Here is an 18,186-nt window from a genome sequence, read left to right on the forward strand (position 1 = left end):
ATCGCCACATAATGACCTCAAGAGAGAGAGCCTTCCTGTCCCTTGATCAAAGCCATGTGATCACAAACACTATAATGTCCTACATCTGTGTCAACAGAAGTGTGACATCATAGCCATTCGTCGCCATGGAAACCTCACGTAACCCAAATATCTGTGAACACAACCGATGCTAACCATGCTCGTAGCCTGTTTCAACTCACTGCCCAGACTTCTACAAACTGAGGTATTCTGTGTGGAACCAGTAATAGACTACAACAAAAGACCGTGATATCATCACTTGGGTACTCTAGTGAGTGTCAGGTTTGTGTCACCTATTCCCTTGACATATTAATCCAGTATCAATCTGTGCTGGAGTCATCTGTGACTCTCACCTGACCAAACCAGGAATCTCGGCCGATGGTTGAGATGGAGGTTCTTTCTGGTTGCCCGGTAACTCGATGTACTGGTCACCAAGACGACTGTCTATGGACTCTGCCATTGGTTGGTAGGCGAAGGAAGTGCAGTACGAGGAGAGAGTGGCCCTCTGGTAGAAGTCCAAGATCTTTTTCCTGTCATTCCAACATCAATGACAATCTCAATGAAAACATACATTATACATACAATAGATCCTTTTAACAATGCTGTTTACAGACTATATTAGGTTTTTAATGAAAGCACTCTATACCAATGAGACAGTTTAAAAGCCTTCATATGTATTCTCTTTTCTTGATTTGATATAAACTTGCTTTAAACTAAACAGTAGTTTCAGTTCTTAATCTTCCAATAAAAACATGAAGTTTGTATTCATGAAATATGAAGTTTAAAAATTCATAAAAATGTAAGGCTATCTATGCAAAGTACACTGAGTGACACATCCTTACTGTCACAGAATGACTTTTGGCATTAATGAAGCGGGGAAAAAAAGTACAGTTGAACCTCTATTATCCGGCCTCCCTTTATCCGGATCTCTCTATTATACGGACGCAATCTCGCCGTGATTTTTTTTTTTTTATAATTACGGGAGGAAAGGGGGATTCCCAACTCCTTGAGAACTCCTACACAAACACACATGAATTACATATTACTTCCAACATGATTAACATACATCAAATTTCCTTCCAAATTGCTCACATCCCCAAACATCCCCAAATGTAACAATGAAAAGGTTGCAGTATACACATTACTACATGTGGTACTACAATGGGCTACATCAGTACATGTGTATGTACATGTATAAAGCATCGAGTCTCCCATATCCGGCCAAATCCCTTATCCGGATGAGCCCCGGTCCCGACTTGTCCAGATACGAGAGGTTCAACTGTACATGGAAATCAATGTCTGCCGGATGTTTTTCTTTAACCCTAAAAGGGCCGGGGGGGGGGGGGCGGCGGAATCCGCCCCCCCCCTCGACGTTTCGCACTATAATTCTGTAACTCGAGAAGGCCTCATCGCGAGGCTTCTTGACTTTGTTTGTTCAAGTCTCACGCAACTTTTGAGACCAAATTTGCGACGTCCGCGCATACTTTTGCGAAGCCACGCCCATTTTTGTAACGGAATGTCGCCCCAAAACGGGCACAATTTTGTGATTTTGTGTACATTTCCTATGGAAAACAGTGCTCTGTCATGAAAGTCATAAAAACCTAATTATTTTTACAATTGATCACTTTCATTGATTAGTTTTGTGCTAATCATGGTAGAAAAGAGGTCAGTGACAATTTCCAATGAAAAAACAAAGAAAAAACAAAAGTTGAAAAACAAAGAAATACATAAGAAATTCTGAAAACAATAAAATACATAAGAATTGAAATGAATCTTGGAAGTTTTTGTGATGTACAATTGTTGAATATGCTAAAACAGATTTACAAATCAAAAATTAGACTCTCAATGCTTTTAATTAGGGTAAAATATGATTTTGAGCTTAATTTGCATAATTAATTAATTAAAATTAGAAATTGACTGTTTCAAAAAATCTTATGACACAATCTTGTAGATTATGATGCGGGTCTCAGGCATGCAAAATTTCATCGCGATCACACCACCGATGGCCGAGATCTCGGGGGGGGGGGGGGGGGGGGGGGGGGCAGAATCCATCCCCCCCAGTCTGAGCATAGCCAAAAAAGCCCAGCCCCTTTAGGGTTAAATGGAACAGATCTATATATATATTTTTTTAGGGTTTATAAAACAAATAATGGGTAAATATCAGACCTTTCATTATCAGTCAGGGAATAGAGGTCAATGCCATCCCAGAATTCAGTGCAGAGGTCAATCAAAAGGTCAGCTGTGCCTTGTGTCAGGAGTTGAGCTGTACCTGGGGGCAAATGGGATAGTGTAAAATAATTAGTGGCTGGCAATATCGTGGCAAGACTGTAAGAGCAACTTCTAACACTCCCCTTGCAAAGAGAAAATCCCTTTTTATAATCACCACCTTAATTAAATGGTTTGCTCATTCAAAAAGATAAGGATGGAGTTTGATTTGGACAAAATACTCTTCTGCCCAACAGAGCCTTATACAGTAGCCCATAAATCTAAAAGCAACAAATGATTCTTAAAACATGATGATGGTAACAACGGAAAAAATATCAACTTTACAGAACATTTTTGCTGTATCTCTTTTAAATTTCACATTGTGATTCATGAATCTACGATGTACTGTGCAATTCTCAGGGCATTTCCTTTCTTCTATATTTCCATCTGTTTATCATTCCTAATTACTAACTTGATAGTGATAGGTTTATTTTTAATACAAGAACACATTTACTCATCAAAACACAACATATCAGAGATGATGAGGAGAGTGAGGTACAATTTGCCAACCTCACAAATCCTTGAAATTTGAACAAATACAAAAAACATATTCCTGCTTTCAGACATGAGACAACACCATGTTTCTAGAAATAATCAACTTCCTTGTGAGTACCACTTTTTGATCTACTTGAACGCTCATCATGTAAACAGGTGTGTACAGTCCAACCTGCTACAAAAGTAATCACCTATCTCGAAAGATTCCCTTGTTCATGCATAGTAGGACACAGGACTTTGTATCTGTGCAAAGCTTGTGTGGAACCACAAACAATTTACTGCAGTTTCCGACTGCCCAAAATGGTGTAAAATTTGCATGATTGGATCCAGAGGATTGTATGTACATCTCCAGCGTTTGGCTCATAATCCTAGTAACAAACTGTGTACAGCTTTATAAGCAGCACACATGTAAAGGAAGAATCTCGCTTGACTGGGGTTGACTTTACCGATGAGCATACTCTTCAGCGTACATAATCGCTGACCAGCAATTCTATTCTAGCAGGTATGTGCTAGTTGTGGTGTTTTTTAATAAACAGCAGTGGACAGAGAATTAAGATCAATTAATTGCAACTGATTGACAAATTGCCCTACATTATAGTAAATAAGCACTGGATTGACCAGTGTTTTAGTAGTAGCCATGATAAAAAGAAATAGAAAATCATGGGCGTACGTACTTAAGCAGGATTTGAACCTATGAACTCCTGATCGGCGAACACGTTCGAATCCTGCTCGAGTACGTACGCTCATGATTTCTTTTATCATGGCTACTACTAAAACAATGATCACTTCAGCGCTTATTTACGTTGATGTAGGGCAATTTGTCAATCGGTTGCAATGAAAACAACTCGACGAATGAATTTCATGAATGTGAAGATCAACTAAATTGAAGAACCATAATATCTGATGACCGACTCCCTTAAATGTGCTGTGTTTGTAAAGACAGCTCTTTCTAACTCCCTTTGAGGAGTCACTACAGAAATGTTTCACTGTATCTATGATACAAAGCAATTTGATACTGTTATTAGAAATGTCAACTCAAAGCTAATCCCAAGAGGTAACGTCTAACCCCCATCCTACTCCTCACACCCTAAAGATGATGGGTGCTACTCTGACTACAAACCTGCAGCAGACTGTTTGACCAAGACTGACAGAGAGTGGGGAGCTGGGATCCGCTTCTTGATGAAGGAGCGAGACCGGGCCAGACGTCTTCCTCCTGCTTCATCGTCTCCATCACTCTGAATAAACACAATACATGTCATTTTCAATTGATTCCAACTGCGTCCACTTCATGTCCACTTTTCACACAACAACTCACCCTAAATAAAGCACTTTTCCCTTGTGTTTTACTTTGATAAAGTTATCAACATTAAGAGAGGAACTCCTTGTTTGATTTTCCTCTGGATGGCAGAGTCTTGTCGCATTAATCTCATACAAATAAATCATAAAATTTTCAACATGTATCAGAACAAATCACTGGCCTGGCCTAAACCCATCATGCAGAACCATCTCATCAGATTTACTCAACGAGACATGCATTTGCCAAGTATTAAACACTTGCAAAAAAGAAAAAAGAAAAAAAAAAGAAGATATCTAGTTGCCCTTGTCAGTCTTTACATTAGCATTGGTTGCTTGACAAAACTCTGCGTATTTAGAGAGGAAATACAGATAGTCTAAAGTGACGTACCGGTAGTTTGTAAAGAGCCAGTTTTTGTCTGAGCTCATAAGCCTCTGTAGCCTGCTTGGTGAAGCCCATTACTTGAGCAAGCTGACACAGACACCTGTAACATAGAGAATCAATACAGACGGGTTTAGTTTACAGCAGTATGAACAACCAGGCATTCAGACTGAACTGTCAAACATTACAAGACAGACAGGTGAATCTGACTGACATCACAGTCATCAAAATGGCATGAATCGCGATACACTTGACGGGTGTTGATAGTGCAAAGGTTTGATCATTTATTTAAATGCAGTAGATGCTGCATACATTCTGGCAAAATGAAAAAAACAGGTAACAACAACAACAACAACAACAACAACAACTATAACAACTACAGCAGCAACAACAACAACAACAAGGAAAAGGAGGAGGAGGAGGAGGAGGAGGAGGAGGAGGAGGAGGAGGAGGATGGGAAAAGGACCACTGAAAGAAAAGAAGATACATACAATAAGCAGAGGCTTATCAAAAGGCAATGATGAACCTCTGCAAGGGAGGCAGTGAGTAGTATAGTCACCGCTTTTACATATACCTGCCTTGATTCATGCATCAAATATTGTATATGCCATATATTTTAAAATAGTGAGTCTAATATTTCGCAAATCGGGACTTCCTGACAATTTCGTGAATGGTTGAATTCGCAATTGTGGAGTACAGTCCGGAATGGAGAAATGTATGTGTGCATGTCACATTCATGTCGGGATGAGAATTAATATTTTTGTGTGTTTTTAATTTTGTGAATGGCACCCAACTCATGATATTCGCGAAAATAAAAATCTCACAAAATATTCAACATATACAGTAAACTTTTACCACATATACACAGTGTGCATGATGAATGCAGTGTTACTCTTACCTCCTCTGGGACACATGGGTGAAATGCTTGCAATCTTCCCCATTGACACTGGTGTATATGTGGTCCATAAAGGTGCTGAATGTCTCTACAGTATTGGGGTTACACGTGTTCATCAGGATGGTGAGGCCCTGTTCAAAGAAAAAACAAAACAGGGTGTTAGGTGTAGTGTAGGATTCCTTCAAACACTAAAAGTGCCCAATGTACATGTACATGTACATAGGTCAGAATGTGGTTTGTTTGATTTTTTATAGTAGCATCAAACCATAACCTTGAACAAAACGACATTTTGCTGTAGGGACAAATAGAGGCACAGGCAGAAAAACATTTGTAAATACGTTACACCAGGTACATTGCAGATACTGGTAATAACAATAAACATGTGGTATGAATTCTTCATATTCCTGCTTAAATTTATTCAATGATAATAATATCCTCACTGGATTTATTTCATGAGCACAAGTCAAAGCAAATTTCACCGAAAGGAAACCATTGTGGGTCAGTAGATCAGAGACCACGGTATTTCAATCTTAAAGGGAAGGTAAACCCAAAGAACAATGTGGATTGAGTGAAAGCAGCAACATTAGTAGAACACATCAGTGAAAGTTTGAGGAAAATCGGACAATCGATGCAAAAGTTATGAATTTTTAAAGTTTTGGTGTTGGAACCGCTGGAGGAGGAGACTACTAGAGGATATGACGTATGAGTGGACAACAATACAAAGAAAATATAAAGGAAATTTAACAAAAATTCACTTTTCTAGAATTATGAAAGAGCAATGGACCAACCGCTTTCAGAAAGCAGGGGTAATAATTGCTACCCTTAACATATGTCAACATCAAGTTGATGGAATTTGTAATTTTCATGAAAAATTGATTTTTGCAGAATTTTCTTTATATTTTCTTGGTATTGTTGTCCACTCATACGTCATAACCTCTAGTAGTCTCGTCATCCAGCGGTTCCAACATCAAAACTTTAAAAATTCATAACTTTTGCATCGATTGTCCGATTTTCTTCAAACTTTCACTGATGTGTTTTACTAATGTTGTTGCTTTCACTCAATCCACATTGCTCTTGGGGTTTATCTTCCCTTTAAGGTCTCTGGTTCAAGTCCACTGGCAGATACAGTTAGGATTATTGGTAAGGCACTTAATCCTCACAGTTAATCCTCCCTAGGGGATCAAAAGTCAACAGTATCTTGGCAAGTTACCCATAAGCATGGAAGTACTCCATTGGTGGTGACATTCAATAAATTCAAAATACACACACGCACACACCAGAACTATCAGAGAAACTGGTTGAATTGAGGTAAATCATCTGTCTAGACTTACCATAGGTTTGAGTGAACTAATGTGCCTCTCCCAGTTGGTTTCATCAAACTCCACTCCAACGAGACTCTGTGATAGATAAAAATATGGAAACAATTTGATGCTATCATTGAAATGAACCCTCTTGAAACACATACCTTGGTAAGATTAGATTATGTCATTAGGAGTTTACCATTAAAACTGCCTATATCAAGACTACTTTTTTATTTCTTAATACAAATCTCATAAGACATGACATTCAACTCAATTCAATAAAGTTTACAATAGGTCACAGAGATATCAACATCAAAACTTAGCAAAAAAAAATAAGAGTGTAAAACAAAGACCCTCTTAACACTCCTTTCTTACCCCCACCCCATAGAAAGGGGGGGGGGGGGAGAGCTTTCTTGATTTTTCAGTTGAATACCAAAAGCATACATGGCACATGAACTTACAGCAGAGTTTTGAGAAAGAGTCAGAACCTCTGGGTGGTGTTCTGGATAATAGTCTGTGGGGGAAAAAAAAAGAAGGATCATTGTAAACATGGAGTAAAAATGACAGCTTCATTCTCACTGTGTCATAGATATGTGTTTCCACAGAAATCCCTCAGTAAACCAAGAACGGACAATAAGTATGGACTATTGATAAAGCTAGTCAACACAATTTAGAACTTGAAGTGACACAATGCCCTACTTGTATGTCCCAGTAAACATGCAGCATGTTAAACATTTCAACAGCTTAGCCATCCTTCACCCTTTATATGCCAAGGCATCTTTTAAGCATTCAGTAATCTCTGCAAAATTCAACTCGGTTTTACAGTTAGCAAGACCACTCACTCTGGTGTGGCTATGTGCCTCAGTCCAACATGAAGGCCAAGGTAACATGATAGTGATATGATGTTTGGGGGAATTAGGATTCTATATTCATCAACAAGTAGCTCCCAGATATGTGTACCAACCAGCGACCAATGCACTCCACCATTTGTGCCAATTCTCCCTATCGCATATAGCCGATATCAAGCGATATCACCTCGCGATACCGATATCTTATCGATCACGCTTGGGATGTACACTTCCGGTTTTGTGGTTATACCCACATCACGTCCTTCATCTATGGATATTTTCCATAATTTCGTTGTTATGCATCATCGGCCCAGCATTGAGTCGCTTCGCAAAAGAATCCTATTCATCAAATGTACAGTTACAGATTAGACAATAACTCTATTATTCTACAGATTTTGATACGATCTGTGAATACTAGTACTTCGGCATTCAACATGCATGAGAGCATACATTTACACATCGCGCATTCATAACCGGAAGTTTATATCTCAAGAATTAAAGGTAAAAAAATTTCAGAGAGCCACACACGTTCAGATTCGGAGAGCTATATGCGATAGGGAGAATTGGCGAACAAAGCAAGCAAGGGTTAGTTATCTTCAGTCAAGAAAGAGAAGAGAAGACCAACCCTCTTTGTCCAGATTGTGACCTCTCTGCTTGGACAGTCCTCCCCTCTGACCCTTCTCTCCCATCACAGCCTCATCAGAGCCAAAGACTGAACCTCCACTGCTGACACTGTCCGTGTCATCATCAGACAAGCTGCTCATGAAGAAAACTTTCTCTGGGGTGGGGTCTGGGGTGGAGAGGATCCCCCTCTTGTCTACACAGCACAAGGACTGCAGGGGGTGGGGTACATCAAAACAGATAATAAGACACCTAGAGCAATTAGACTGCTGAGCACAGTCAGTTGGGTCCCATCAAGCAATAACTATGTCTGTGGTATGCACAATGTAATTCACACATGTTTTAATAATGCTCACTAATACATATTGTATTATACATATTGTACAGTGACCTCTGACCTTGACATTGGACCTATCACTTCTAACCTGTTCATCAAAGTTCACTGTAATTGCTAATGTATTTCTGCAATGTCCAAACAACTTTACGTGGTCACTGGACATTAACAGCTGTAAGAAATGACTGAACTTGGTATTTTTGCAAATGTAACAATGACCTTGACCACAATCACTTCATGGAAATGACTACCTATTTATTTCCTATTTTCCCTACCAAATTAAAGAACAATCACATTGTGTGACAAGTCAAAGCTGCAAATTGTATCTGTGTCATCTGTTTTGCAAGGAATCATCCAAGCTGACACATGGATGGCAGAAGACCATAAGTGAGGTAAACCTTAACATAGTGGAGAAAAAAATAAAACTATTTAAATAGTATAATCCACAGACATGCCAACATGGAAATAGAAAAAAAAAAGCAACAACAAAAACTGACCCCATTCCAGTCATACTAACTGATATTCAGCTTTTTAGAAGACTGCCACTAAAGACTTTCATACTCACAGTGACTGATCCAAGACCCTGGAGTATATTCCCTGTTCTTGGTAAGTGTGGAGAGGACCCAAGGAAGCTGGTTTTGAAGCTTTGCCATATCGGTAACCATGGCAACTGTTCATCCTACATAGAACATTCAAAAGCAAGACAATATCGACACATCTTTACACATATGTACAGGTAATGATGTGATGATATTTTGACAGCACGAGCTTCTACAGAATAGTGTTCCAGTTATTTGGCATTTGAATAAAACTTCCCTTGAATGTAAGAAAATTCAAACATTGTACTTGGGTACTCTGGTTACCAGTAATTGCATAAGATCTATTATCTTTGCAACTGATTGACAAATTGCCCTACATCAATGTAAAATCAGTTGCAATGAAAACATCTCAACGGAAGAATTTCTTGAATTTGAAAGATCTATTCTCACTGACCCTATGTAAATAACGGAAAGCGGTCTTGCACCGGTACTGCTTTCATATTATGCAAATATATCAGCCTCAAAACCAAGAAAATTTTGATTATGTTATTGCTCATATCTTTGTTCAGTGACAAACTCTTGAGAACATACTTCTAAGTTCTTGTATCCCCCATGTTTTTGCACAATCTGTATAATTGCTACAACAGAAAGGGTCTTACATACACAATGATTATCAAAAACAGAGATATGGTGAATGGTCTGTGTTTGTTGATCAGACAAGCTGCATCAACATACAAACTAGGGTATCAACATCTTACATTTCAATAATAGTGACAGACACTTACCAGGATGGGTGTGCCACCATCACTGTCTTCAAACTCCCTTTCAGACGTATCAATCTGCGTGGTATGAGTCACATCAAACAGTCATAGTTCTCGTTGGGTCAAAGATATTAGGCATGGCCAGACATTCACTTTTTCCATCACTTGCCCATTGGACAAGTAACATTATCTGATTTCTAAATTTTACTTGCCAAAAAGAATCAAGCACTTGCCCGTGAATAGCATCAATGTATTAATTGACTTGAGCAGCTTCTGATCAAAATACAAAATATTACTTGTCGTTAGGGTAAGAAATCGACTTTAAAAAACCCTGAATCCCCATCTCAACCAACTACCTCCCCCCCCCCCCCCCCACATAAAAAAAAGAAAGAGAAAGGTCATAAACCTGAGTGTTGTGGATGAGTCCTTCAAATGAGATTGAAAAGTATTCTTAACCCGTTGAGGACGGACTGATTTTGCTACAACACGCATTTCCCACCCCCGAGTATACTCGGGACTCATCCTCAATGGGTAAAGTGAAGGGACAACGTGAGCAAAAGATCACTCTCCACAAAACTTGGTCTGAATAACAGGACAATGCCAAGGATCTTTCTGAGCAAATCTGACATTGGGGGAGGGAACATACGCCTATCAGTGTAGTATGACAGAGTGTGTTAGTAGGTCTGTTATCACCTTGAGTCGCTTAGACTTGTGGAAGAGAGTGATGATCCTGCCACAGCCGTAGTGATTGAGGGCGATCCACATGAGGGGTAAACTGATTGGTAGGAAGGGTAGAACGGTGTGCACCTGATGAGGAAGGATTGGATGGAGAGATGAGAGACATCATACCTTTTTGAGATTGCATTACAACAACTATATCAGGTGGAAGGACAAAATTAAAACCAATGCCATGCTAACTTTTCCTTCTACACACTACTACAACACACTACCATGTGCACTTGTGAAATCTCACTAGTACATATTTCATACTAAAGCGGTTTCTCATTATCTCACCAAAAAATGATAGAAACCTGAAGATGGGTCTCAACCACAACTATACCATCCCTTTACATAATATACACAATAGATATATGAGACTAAACATGCACAAATAAAATGTTGCAATGGTATTCTAATTTCTATTATGCTGTTACATTATTCACTGTTTTCCTTTGTTGTGGTTGTTGTTTGATTAACTTAAATAAAGTGATGATGATTTTTTTTATAAAATGATTATGAAACATGTGAATATTACACACAAGCAAAGATTGATCAGCAAACTCACAGGAATGGCAAAGAAGAGGGTTGCCCAGTGGCCCATGTCAGATTCCAAGACGAAGTATCGGATCACATTGATTGTAAATGAGAGCACCTGTGATAAAGAGATACATTGAACAGTGTTTCATAACCTTATAATATGCAGATGGCTGAAAGGCGCATCAGCTTTAATATCACAAAGAAATGTCTTTATGCAATTTTGAACAATGGGGAAACTAAACACCTGTTTTGAATATGAAGAGTCACCACTGTCCATTGAAGCTATGACAAACAATGCAAACATAATTGATACCATAGTACATTTGCAAAGATCAGATACATATCTCACCTGGGAATGTAAAAATGTTTAGAGGAAGATATTACTCAGCAATCTTTCCCTAGACATTTTTGTATCTACCGGTAATAAAACTCAGTCTGTTGGTTGTAGTAGTGCCTGGCAAGGAAGAGATAACAAATTCTTGAAGCCTCCCTAGTTTATTTTTGTCCTCACTAGTGAAATGCTGATAGAGGATTGGAAGTAATCTCCTGAAGAACAGCAAATATCCAGTTTGAAATGAATTTATATCTCTACTCACAAACTCTTTCATTACAACCAGAAAAAAATGTGACCTTGCATAGACCTATTCAATCTTAAGTTTTTCATGTTTTCTAAAAGAGCAAGACTTCATCTACATTGTGGTAAAGTTTGGGATCATAAGATGAATGGAAAATTGTGTTTCTAGTAGTTTTTCCAGAACGCCTTTTTTTTGTAGAATAGTGTGATTAGGTGTGTCTTAGAATCCCCTTTTCGGTATGGCATGCCAGCTAGGATTAAGCCCTTGAATAAACCCTATACAGTATGTCCCCCAAAAAATTACAATCAGATTTTCGCACTGCTTACACCTAATATGATTAAGTTGTCTAAACGCTACTTCAGGGTCTTAATATATAACATCTTAGCTCTATTTTGCAGAAAACCCCATTCAATTTGGTTAAGCGGTCACAGAGAAATGTGGATTGTTGTAAAGCATGTCATGAGTCTGATTCTTCCAAGTTTAACACTTGGATGCTCTTGGAACTGCACATTAATGTGTGAACACAATAGACAGAACTTGGAGGAAAGAGATTCCTGACATGCTCTACAAAATTTATAATTTCTCTTTGACTACTGACGCAAATAGATTGGGGTTTTCTGTAAGATGTGGGCATTGAGTTATAGTTTCATACCCTGAAATTGTATTTGGATTGATTGACTATTTTTAAAATTATCGTTACGGAGGGTACCGTTGTAATTTTTTGGGGGACATACGGTACTTTAGAGCCTCTTTTTCAGTACAAACTTTTCCAGAGTATGTGTTTCCTTTTCAATATTTAGACAAGTTAATAGAGTCCATCTGAAATGAATTATATCATTTTCAAGCTTTAAGGGACTGTACAGTACTGGTTGAGGTGAGGATTCAGGTTTATAACATTCCTATGCGAGATAATGAGAAACCTCTTATGAAATGTAAAAGAACATGTTATTTTAGGGAGGACTCAACGTTTATTTGACGAATATTGGTTTTCACATGACTGAGATATCCAAAAAAGTAATAATAATAAAATGCTCCAGGCCATGACTTTTATTAAGATCTCTTTGTTTCACCTTGTTTTTGGATATCTCAGCCATTTCAAAACCGATTTTCATCAAATAAACTTTTGATACCCCTTAGAATGGCATTCTCTTTGGCGTCTCATAGAGTTGTTTCTAAATATCTCGCAAAATGTTAAAAGCTAAATCCTCACCTCAACCAGAACTGTACAGTCCCTTTAAAGTCTGCTCTTTGAGATTATGTCCTTCACTTCAAATCAATGTCTGGCGACTTTTTGTTGGTTTTGTGGTGCTGGGTCACATATGCAAGAGGTTTCTACAACAACTGTAGCAATGATGGCTGCTTACCAGAGCAGATGGAGTCAGCCATCTCTCTATCATACTGAGGCAGTCAATCCTTTTATTCTCAAATGACGAGAGTGGTTTCTTTCTAGCGCCCTCTAGACATGATCTGAGAACAGGCAACAAATCAACAAAAATGCATGCACAGTAAAATTTGACGGAGCAAAGATGCAACTCAATAAATTCATGAGTCAATTCACCAAGGGTCAAGGTGCAGAAAGCTGCCTACACTGCTGTAAAATTTCACTAAACACCATCCTACATGATATCCTTTGTTTAGGATATAGTGCCGTAATCCATATTGCCTACAAGAAACATATTCTGCAGTCTTGACATGATTCTAATTTTCCTCACCTAATCTATCAAATACATGTAAATGTAGGTAACCAATTATCATTCATAGCCAAGATAACTGAGACTTCAGATTTAAAAGAATACGTGATTACTCCATAGAAATGTGATACATGGAAATGGTTTTAGTCATTCTATTTTCATTAACCATGCAAAGAGGGTCATAAACTGAGGACACACCTGATATGGGGTATGAAGGGTGTGTCCATGACATGGAACTTGGCAGGTTGCAGCGGCTGCCGTGCGGTGGGCTCCGAGCTGGGCTCTGGTACGATAGGGTGGTACACCTCCCCAGCATGCAATTCAAGATCGCTGTCATCCTAGCAGGCAGAAAAGAAGCAGGTTATGAATCAAGACTAGGAGAAATAAAGACTTTCTGGGAAAAATGACAAAGACAGACACAGAGAATGAGATGAAATTTGACTGAATTCTATTATGGGCTGTTTGAACAATCCAGTAAAGTAAAACATTTTGGAGTTTGGCTTTCTAAAACTCTGTTCAGCTCTCCTTGGAATCAAGTAGTCATAAATACATATAGTGTACAACCAAATGTTGTCTGGAGATATATTATTCATGAGTAAAACAAATGGACTGATAACCTAAAAAATGCCCGTGGAACTGTTTTGTGGAAACGGCGTACAGAAACTGACTAACCATACAGAAGAATTACCACAAGAATATTTGAATGTCTAATAGACAATTAGAAAATAAAAGATTTGTGTGGAGATTGGTTAAAAAATATATGTACAATACTTACATACAAGAACTTGAAAATGAACAAGGTATACAAAGATATTCAGGTTTGTGAATGATGACATTTACTGACACATGCTAACGGTCATTCCATGTAAATGGACTCACTGAAAATATTCTGATGTGAGTTGGTGCGACCTTTCCTGGTCGCATCATGATGATGTCATCCGTGACAAGCAACGTCCAGGGCAGGTTGACCAGCTGACCGTCCCTGTACGTCCACTGCAGCATGATTGAGTTGGTCTGTGGGCAAAACAGCGGAATGTAGTCTTCGGCTTTCCATCCAATGTCTCCTGATGTTATCTCTGGTGAACGCAATGACATTTAAGCAAAAATGAATGATGGTGGAATGAGTACAAGTACTTGAATACAACATGTGGGAAGAAATTTCAGTGTGACATAATGATACATGTATGTGAAAATACATACAAGTGTACATGAGTATACTGATTGATAGTCATTTGAACTGATGTGCAGATTAAAAATATGTACATGATTATAAAATGTAAATGAGCATACAGGACTATGCATTTCTCAATTTCATTTGGCACATCTCCCTGTCTAGAGGTACTGAGTTTCTTATTGTTAAACAGAAAAAAAAGGCTTAACTGATTATTTTGTGTGATACACTGCACACAAATTCATCAACTAGAAAACATGAATTCATAAGAAATAATCTCCAGTGGAAATAAATAGTAAGGACAGCAATGCCTAGCTTTCCATGATGGCTTTTTGATAGATGATTATTGTAATTACAATTAACACAGATGACTGACTCTTGCTGCTAATTGGTCGTTGTCCAGTTGCTATGGAAACTGGTATGAATATGTGAAGCTACTGTTGATATCTTAAGTCCGAGTTCCTGAGTAAGCAACTTCTACAAGTATTATTGCATTACAGATGACTTCAAAGAGGAAGCCAAGTGAGTTATTAGGACCAACCATCCAGTTCCTTGAGAAGTACTCTGGTCCTGTCTGCCATTTCACGGTGCTGTAGTTTGCAGTCCCAGCCAGAGAGGTAGGTGTTGAAGACCAAGTAGGCAAGGAGGATGCTGCTCTCTAGGATCAGACTTGGGTCCCAGTGAACTATAGCAGAGAAGAGCAGCAGGAGGATGGCGATGACAATAGCGACACCGCTCGTCCAGTGGAAAGATGCCCTTGGGTCGAGTCGCCAGCTTGCTGGACGACCAAGTGAGGAAAGGCAGCTCTGTTCTTTCCATGTCTCCTCCTCGTAGGCTTGCAGCTCCTTGGCAATGGCCGTCTTGAGCTTCTCTAGAGCTGTACGTGTGTCAAGTCCGGTGAATTCCAGCGACATCTAAGTTTACAAATGAGCAGTTAACGAGGAAACAATTTAAGCAAAGACTGTTGGCTATGGCTACCATGATTTTTTTTTTCATTACCTTTTCTCATTAAATAGCATGCAACTAATACCATTTATGGTGGTGTAGAGAGACACTACTTTTACAATAACAAATGTACATGTACATATGATATGAAATTTAATCATATCAATATGCACAAGAGAACAAAACATGGAACACTGATTGAGAATGGGATGGATTGATGCTGGGAAATGGACCCTAAAAAAGAATGATAATGAATCCTGTGCTCACTGGCATAGGTGATATTCAAACCTTCAAGAGTGCAGTAAGTAGTTAACCTACGTAATGATAATGATAATGAATAACATTTATATAGCGCTTAATACTGATGTTTCTAAGCGCATCAAATCGGGGAAAAATAATATATATAACGTAAAAACAAAATACAGCATTATGTACATATTATGATAACGACAGCAACAACAACAACAGCAAAATTAAGGTTGTGTAAACAGATGAGTTTTCAACAATGACTTAAACCTATCAACATTTTCAGCGTTACGAATATAAAAAGGGAGTTCATTCCAAAGAAGTGGGGAAATAACTGAAAAGGCCCTATCACCATAACGTGTACAGGTGCGGGGACCACGTGATAATTGGAGAGCGGAGGAAGAACGAAGAGAACGGGTTGAAGTGGAGGAGCGGAAGGAAATTAAATCTTTAAGATAAGATGGGGCAAGATTATTACATATCTTGTAAACAATAAGGAGGATTTTAAAAGTGATACGTTGATGGATGGGGAGCCAGTGGAGGGATTGGAAAACTGGAGTAATGTGGTCAGATCTTTTTGTAAGGGTCACAAGCCTAGCAGCTGTATTTTGAATTCTTTGAAGTGGTGCAGTACTTGAAGCAGGGAGACCAACAAGAAGGGAATTGCAGTAGTCAAGATGAGAGGAAACAAATGCGTGAATGAGACGTTCCGTGGAAGACTGATCCAATAATTTACGTATTTTACCAATTTTACAAATACCCCAAGCAGCAGAACGACATGAATTCTTAATATGTTGTTGAAAGTTCAGATGCTTATCTACAATAACTCCGAGATCTCTGACGGACTGAGAGATGGGGATAGTACTATCTTCAAAGGAAAATTCTGTTAGAGAGCTACCCCGCCTGAACTGAGAATGAACATATAAAAATTCCGATTTAACACAATTCAATTTCAAATAATTATCGTGAGACCATTGCTTGATATCATCAACGCATCTACTAAGCTTGCAGAGTGCTTCGACTTGGGTATTTGGTTGTATGATTATGTAGATTTGAGTATCGTCGGCATACATAACATGTAAAATATCGTTATGAGAGTTGATTACTGAAGACAGAGGGGCTGTGTATAGAAGAAATAGTAAAGGACCAACCACAGACCCCTGGGGGACACCATGTCTAAGAGGGAACGACTGAGAAAATGCACCGTTCACAGTAACCATCTGGTGGCGGTCGTGTAAGTAAGATGCAATCCATCTCAAGACTGTTCCCGTTAGACCAAAATTAGTCTCCAATCTGTTAAGGAGAATTTCATGATTGATAGTATCAAACGCAGCAGAATAATCTAAAAGCAGAAGAGCAACTTCATGGCCTTTGTCTACTGCTAAGAGGAGGTCATTGAGTACCTTCAATAAGGCGGTTTCGGTGGAGTGGAAGTGCCTGTAGGCAGACTGATTACTAGGAAACAACTGGTGTTCATCAAGATGATCTCTGAGTTGGCGAGCAACCACTTTCTCAAGAACTTTACCAAGAAAAGACAGATTAGCAATGGGGCGAAAATTATTCAAATCATTACGGTCTAAGCTGGGTTTCTTTAGAAAGGGCAATATGAGCGACCTTTTGAAGTGCTTAGGAACTACGCCTGATGACAACGAGAGATTCAGAATGTGAGTTATTGCAGGAAGAAATTCATCCAGACACTCTTTTAGTAGCCATGTGGGGAGAGGATCAAGAGAACAAGACTTGGACGGAAGAGAATTGATGAGACGTTTCATTTGTGACTCAGTGATTAAACCAAACTCAGAAAATACACACTCAGTGTTTATATTTATGCGTACCTAACATTAGTTGTCAAGACAAGAGGGATCCAGTAAATTTACGATATTTTTTTTTTCACTGAACATTGCTGAATCCTGGTAAAGCAGAAGCTCTGAGCCTCTATTGTATCTGGTAACATTACTCCTACTACCACACCAGATCTAGTTGTCTACCTGTATCTAACATTAAATTTACTTCCAGATCTGCATAGGCCTAACCATTACTTGACAATGTGAATCTGGCGTCACACTCACAGTGGCGACTTGGTTGGGTTTTAATTTCTCAGTTTACTTCGACAGTTTGAATATTGTCTTTTTTGTGACTTTGAAAAAAAAAACATTCTCACTGCTCCATTGTAATACAAATCATTCTAAACAATTGGCGTATGCTCTATAAATTTTGAAGCTCAATCCAATGTCGTGCCTCACTTCACTGCCAGCCTGTGGCTACGCATTCTCATCTCGCATAATCACACCTCACACATCTTTACTACAACAAGGTCCATTGGCATGCAACACACACACAAATCAATGCAATGAGAAGTGCGGAAACCTAACACAGAACACAGTAAGTGGGGCCGGTCACTGCGGCAAAACCCCCAGCCGGTCGATTGTTTAAAAACATCACATTTAACAAGAACTCACTTCTTACATTGCTATCATTTCACCATGCTTGAATAAAGGGTAAATTCCAATGAATGAGTACATGTAATCACGCCTCTATTTCAAACATGA

General features: G+C 38.8%; 1 protein-coding gene across 1 annotated transcript in view; it reads right to left on the reverse strand.

Annotated features, from left to right (window-relative positions):
* Window positions 1–18,151, reverse strand: part of LOC139729310 (transmembrane protein 94-like) — a 31,169-nt gene extending 13,018 nt beyond the window's left edge. Inside the window, exons 1-17 of the mRNA XM_071640238.1 lie at window positions 18,104–18,151; window positions 14,988–15,360; window positions 14,155–14,351; window positions 13,474–13,613; window positions 12,949–13,051; window positions 11,038–11,124; window positions 10,446–10,559; window positions 9,777–9,830; window positions 9,018–9,131; window positions 8,123–8,330; window positions 7,111–7,163; window positions 6,680–6,745; window positions 5,352–5,479; window positions 4,463–4,556; window positions 3,899–4,013; window positions 2,185–2,287; window positions 372–548 (exon numbers count right to left, since the gene is read on the reverse strand). Of these exons, the coding sequence (XP_071496339.1) occupies window positions 372–548; window positions 2,185–2,287; window positions 3,899–4,013; window positions 4,463–4,556; window positions 5,352–5,479; window positions 6,680–6,745; window positions 7,111–7,163; window positions 8,123–8,330; window positions 9,018–9,131; window positions 9,777–9,830; window positions 10,446–10,559; window positions 11,038–11,124; window positions 12,949–13,051; window positions 13,474–13,613; window positions 14,155–14,351; window positions 14,988–15,360 (2,126 nt within the window). The 5' untranslated portion in view covers window positions 18,104–18,151. The remainder of the gene's footprint in view (window positions 1–371; window positions 549–2,184; window positions 2,288–3,898; window positions 4,014–4,462; window positions 4,557–5,351; window positions 5,480–6,679; window positions 6,746–7,110; window positions 7,164–8,122; window positions 8,331–9,017; window positions 9,132–9,776; window positions 9,831–10,445; window positions 10,560–11,037; window positions 11,125–12,948; window positions 13,052–13,473; window positions 13,614–14,154; window positions 14,352–14,987; window positions 15,361–18,103) is intronic.
* Window positions 18,152–18,186: the final 35 nt, after the last annotated feature.

Source organism: Diadema antillarum, unplaced genomic scaffold, assembly GCF_040938485.1.
Source record: "Diadema antillarum isolate AM-2024a unplaced genomic scaffold, OU_Dant_1.0 seq00000234_RagTag, whole genome shotgun sequence".
Lineage (NCBI taxonomy): Eukaryota > Metazoa > Echinodermata > Echinoidea > Diadematoida > Diadematidae > Diadema > Diadema antillarum.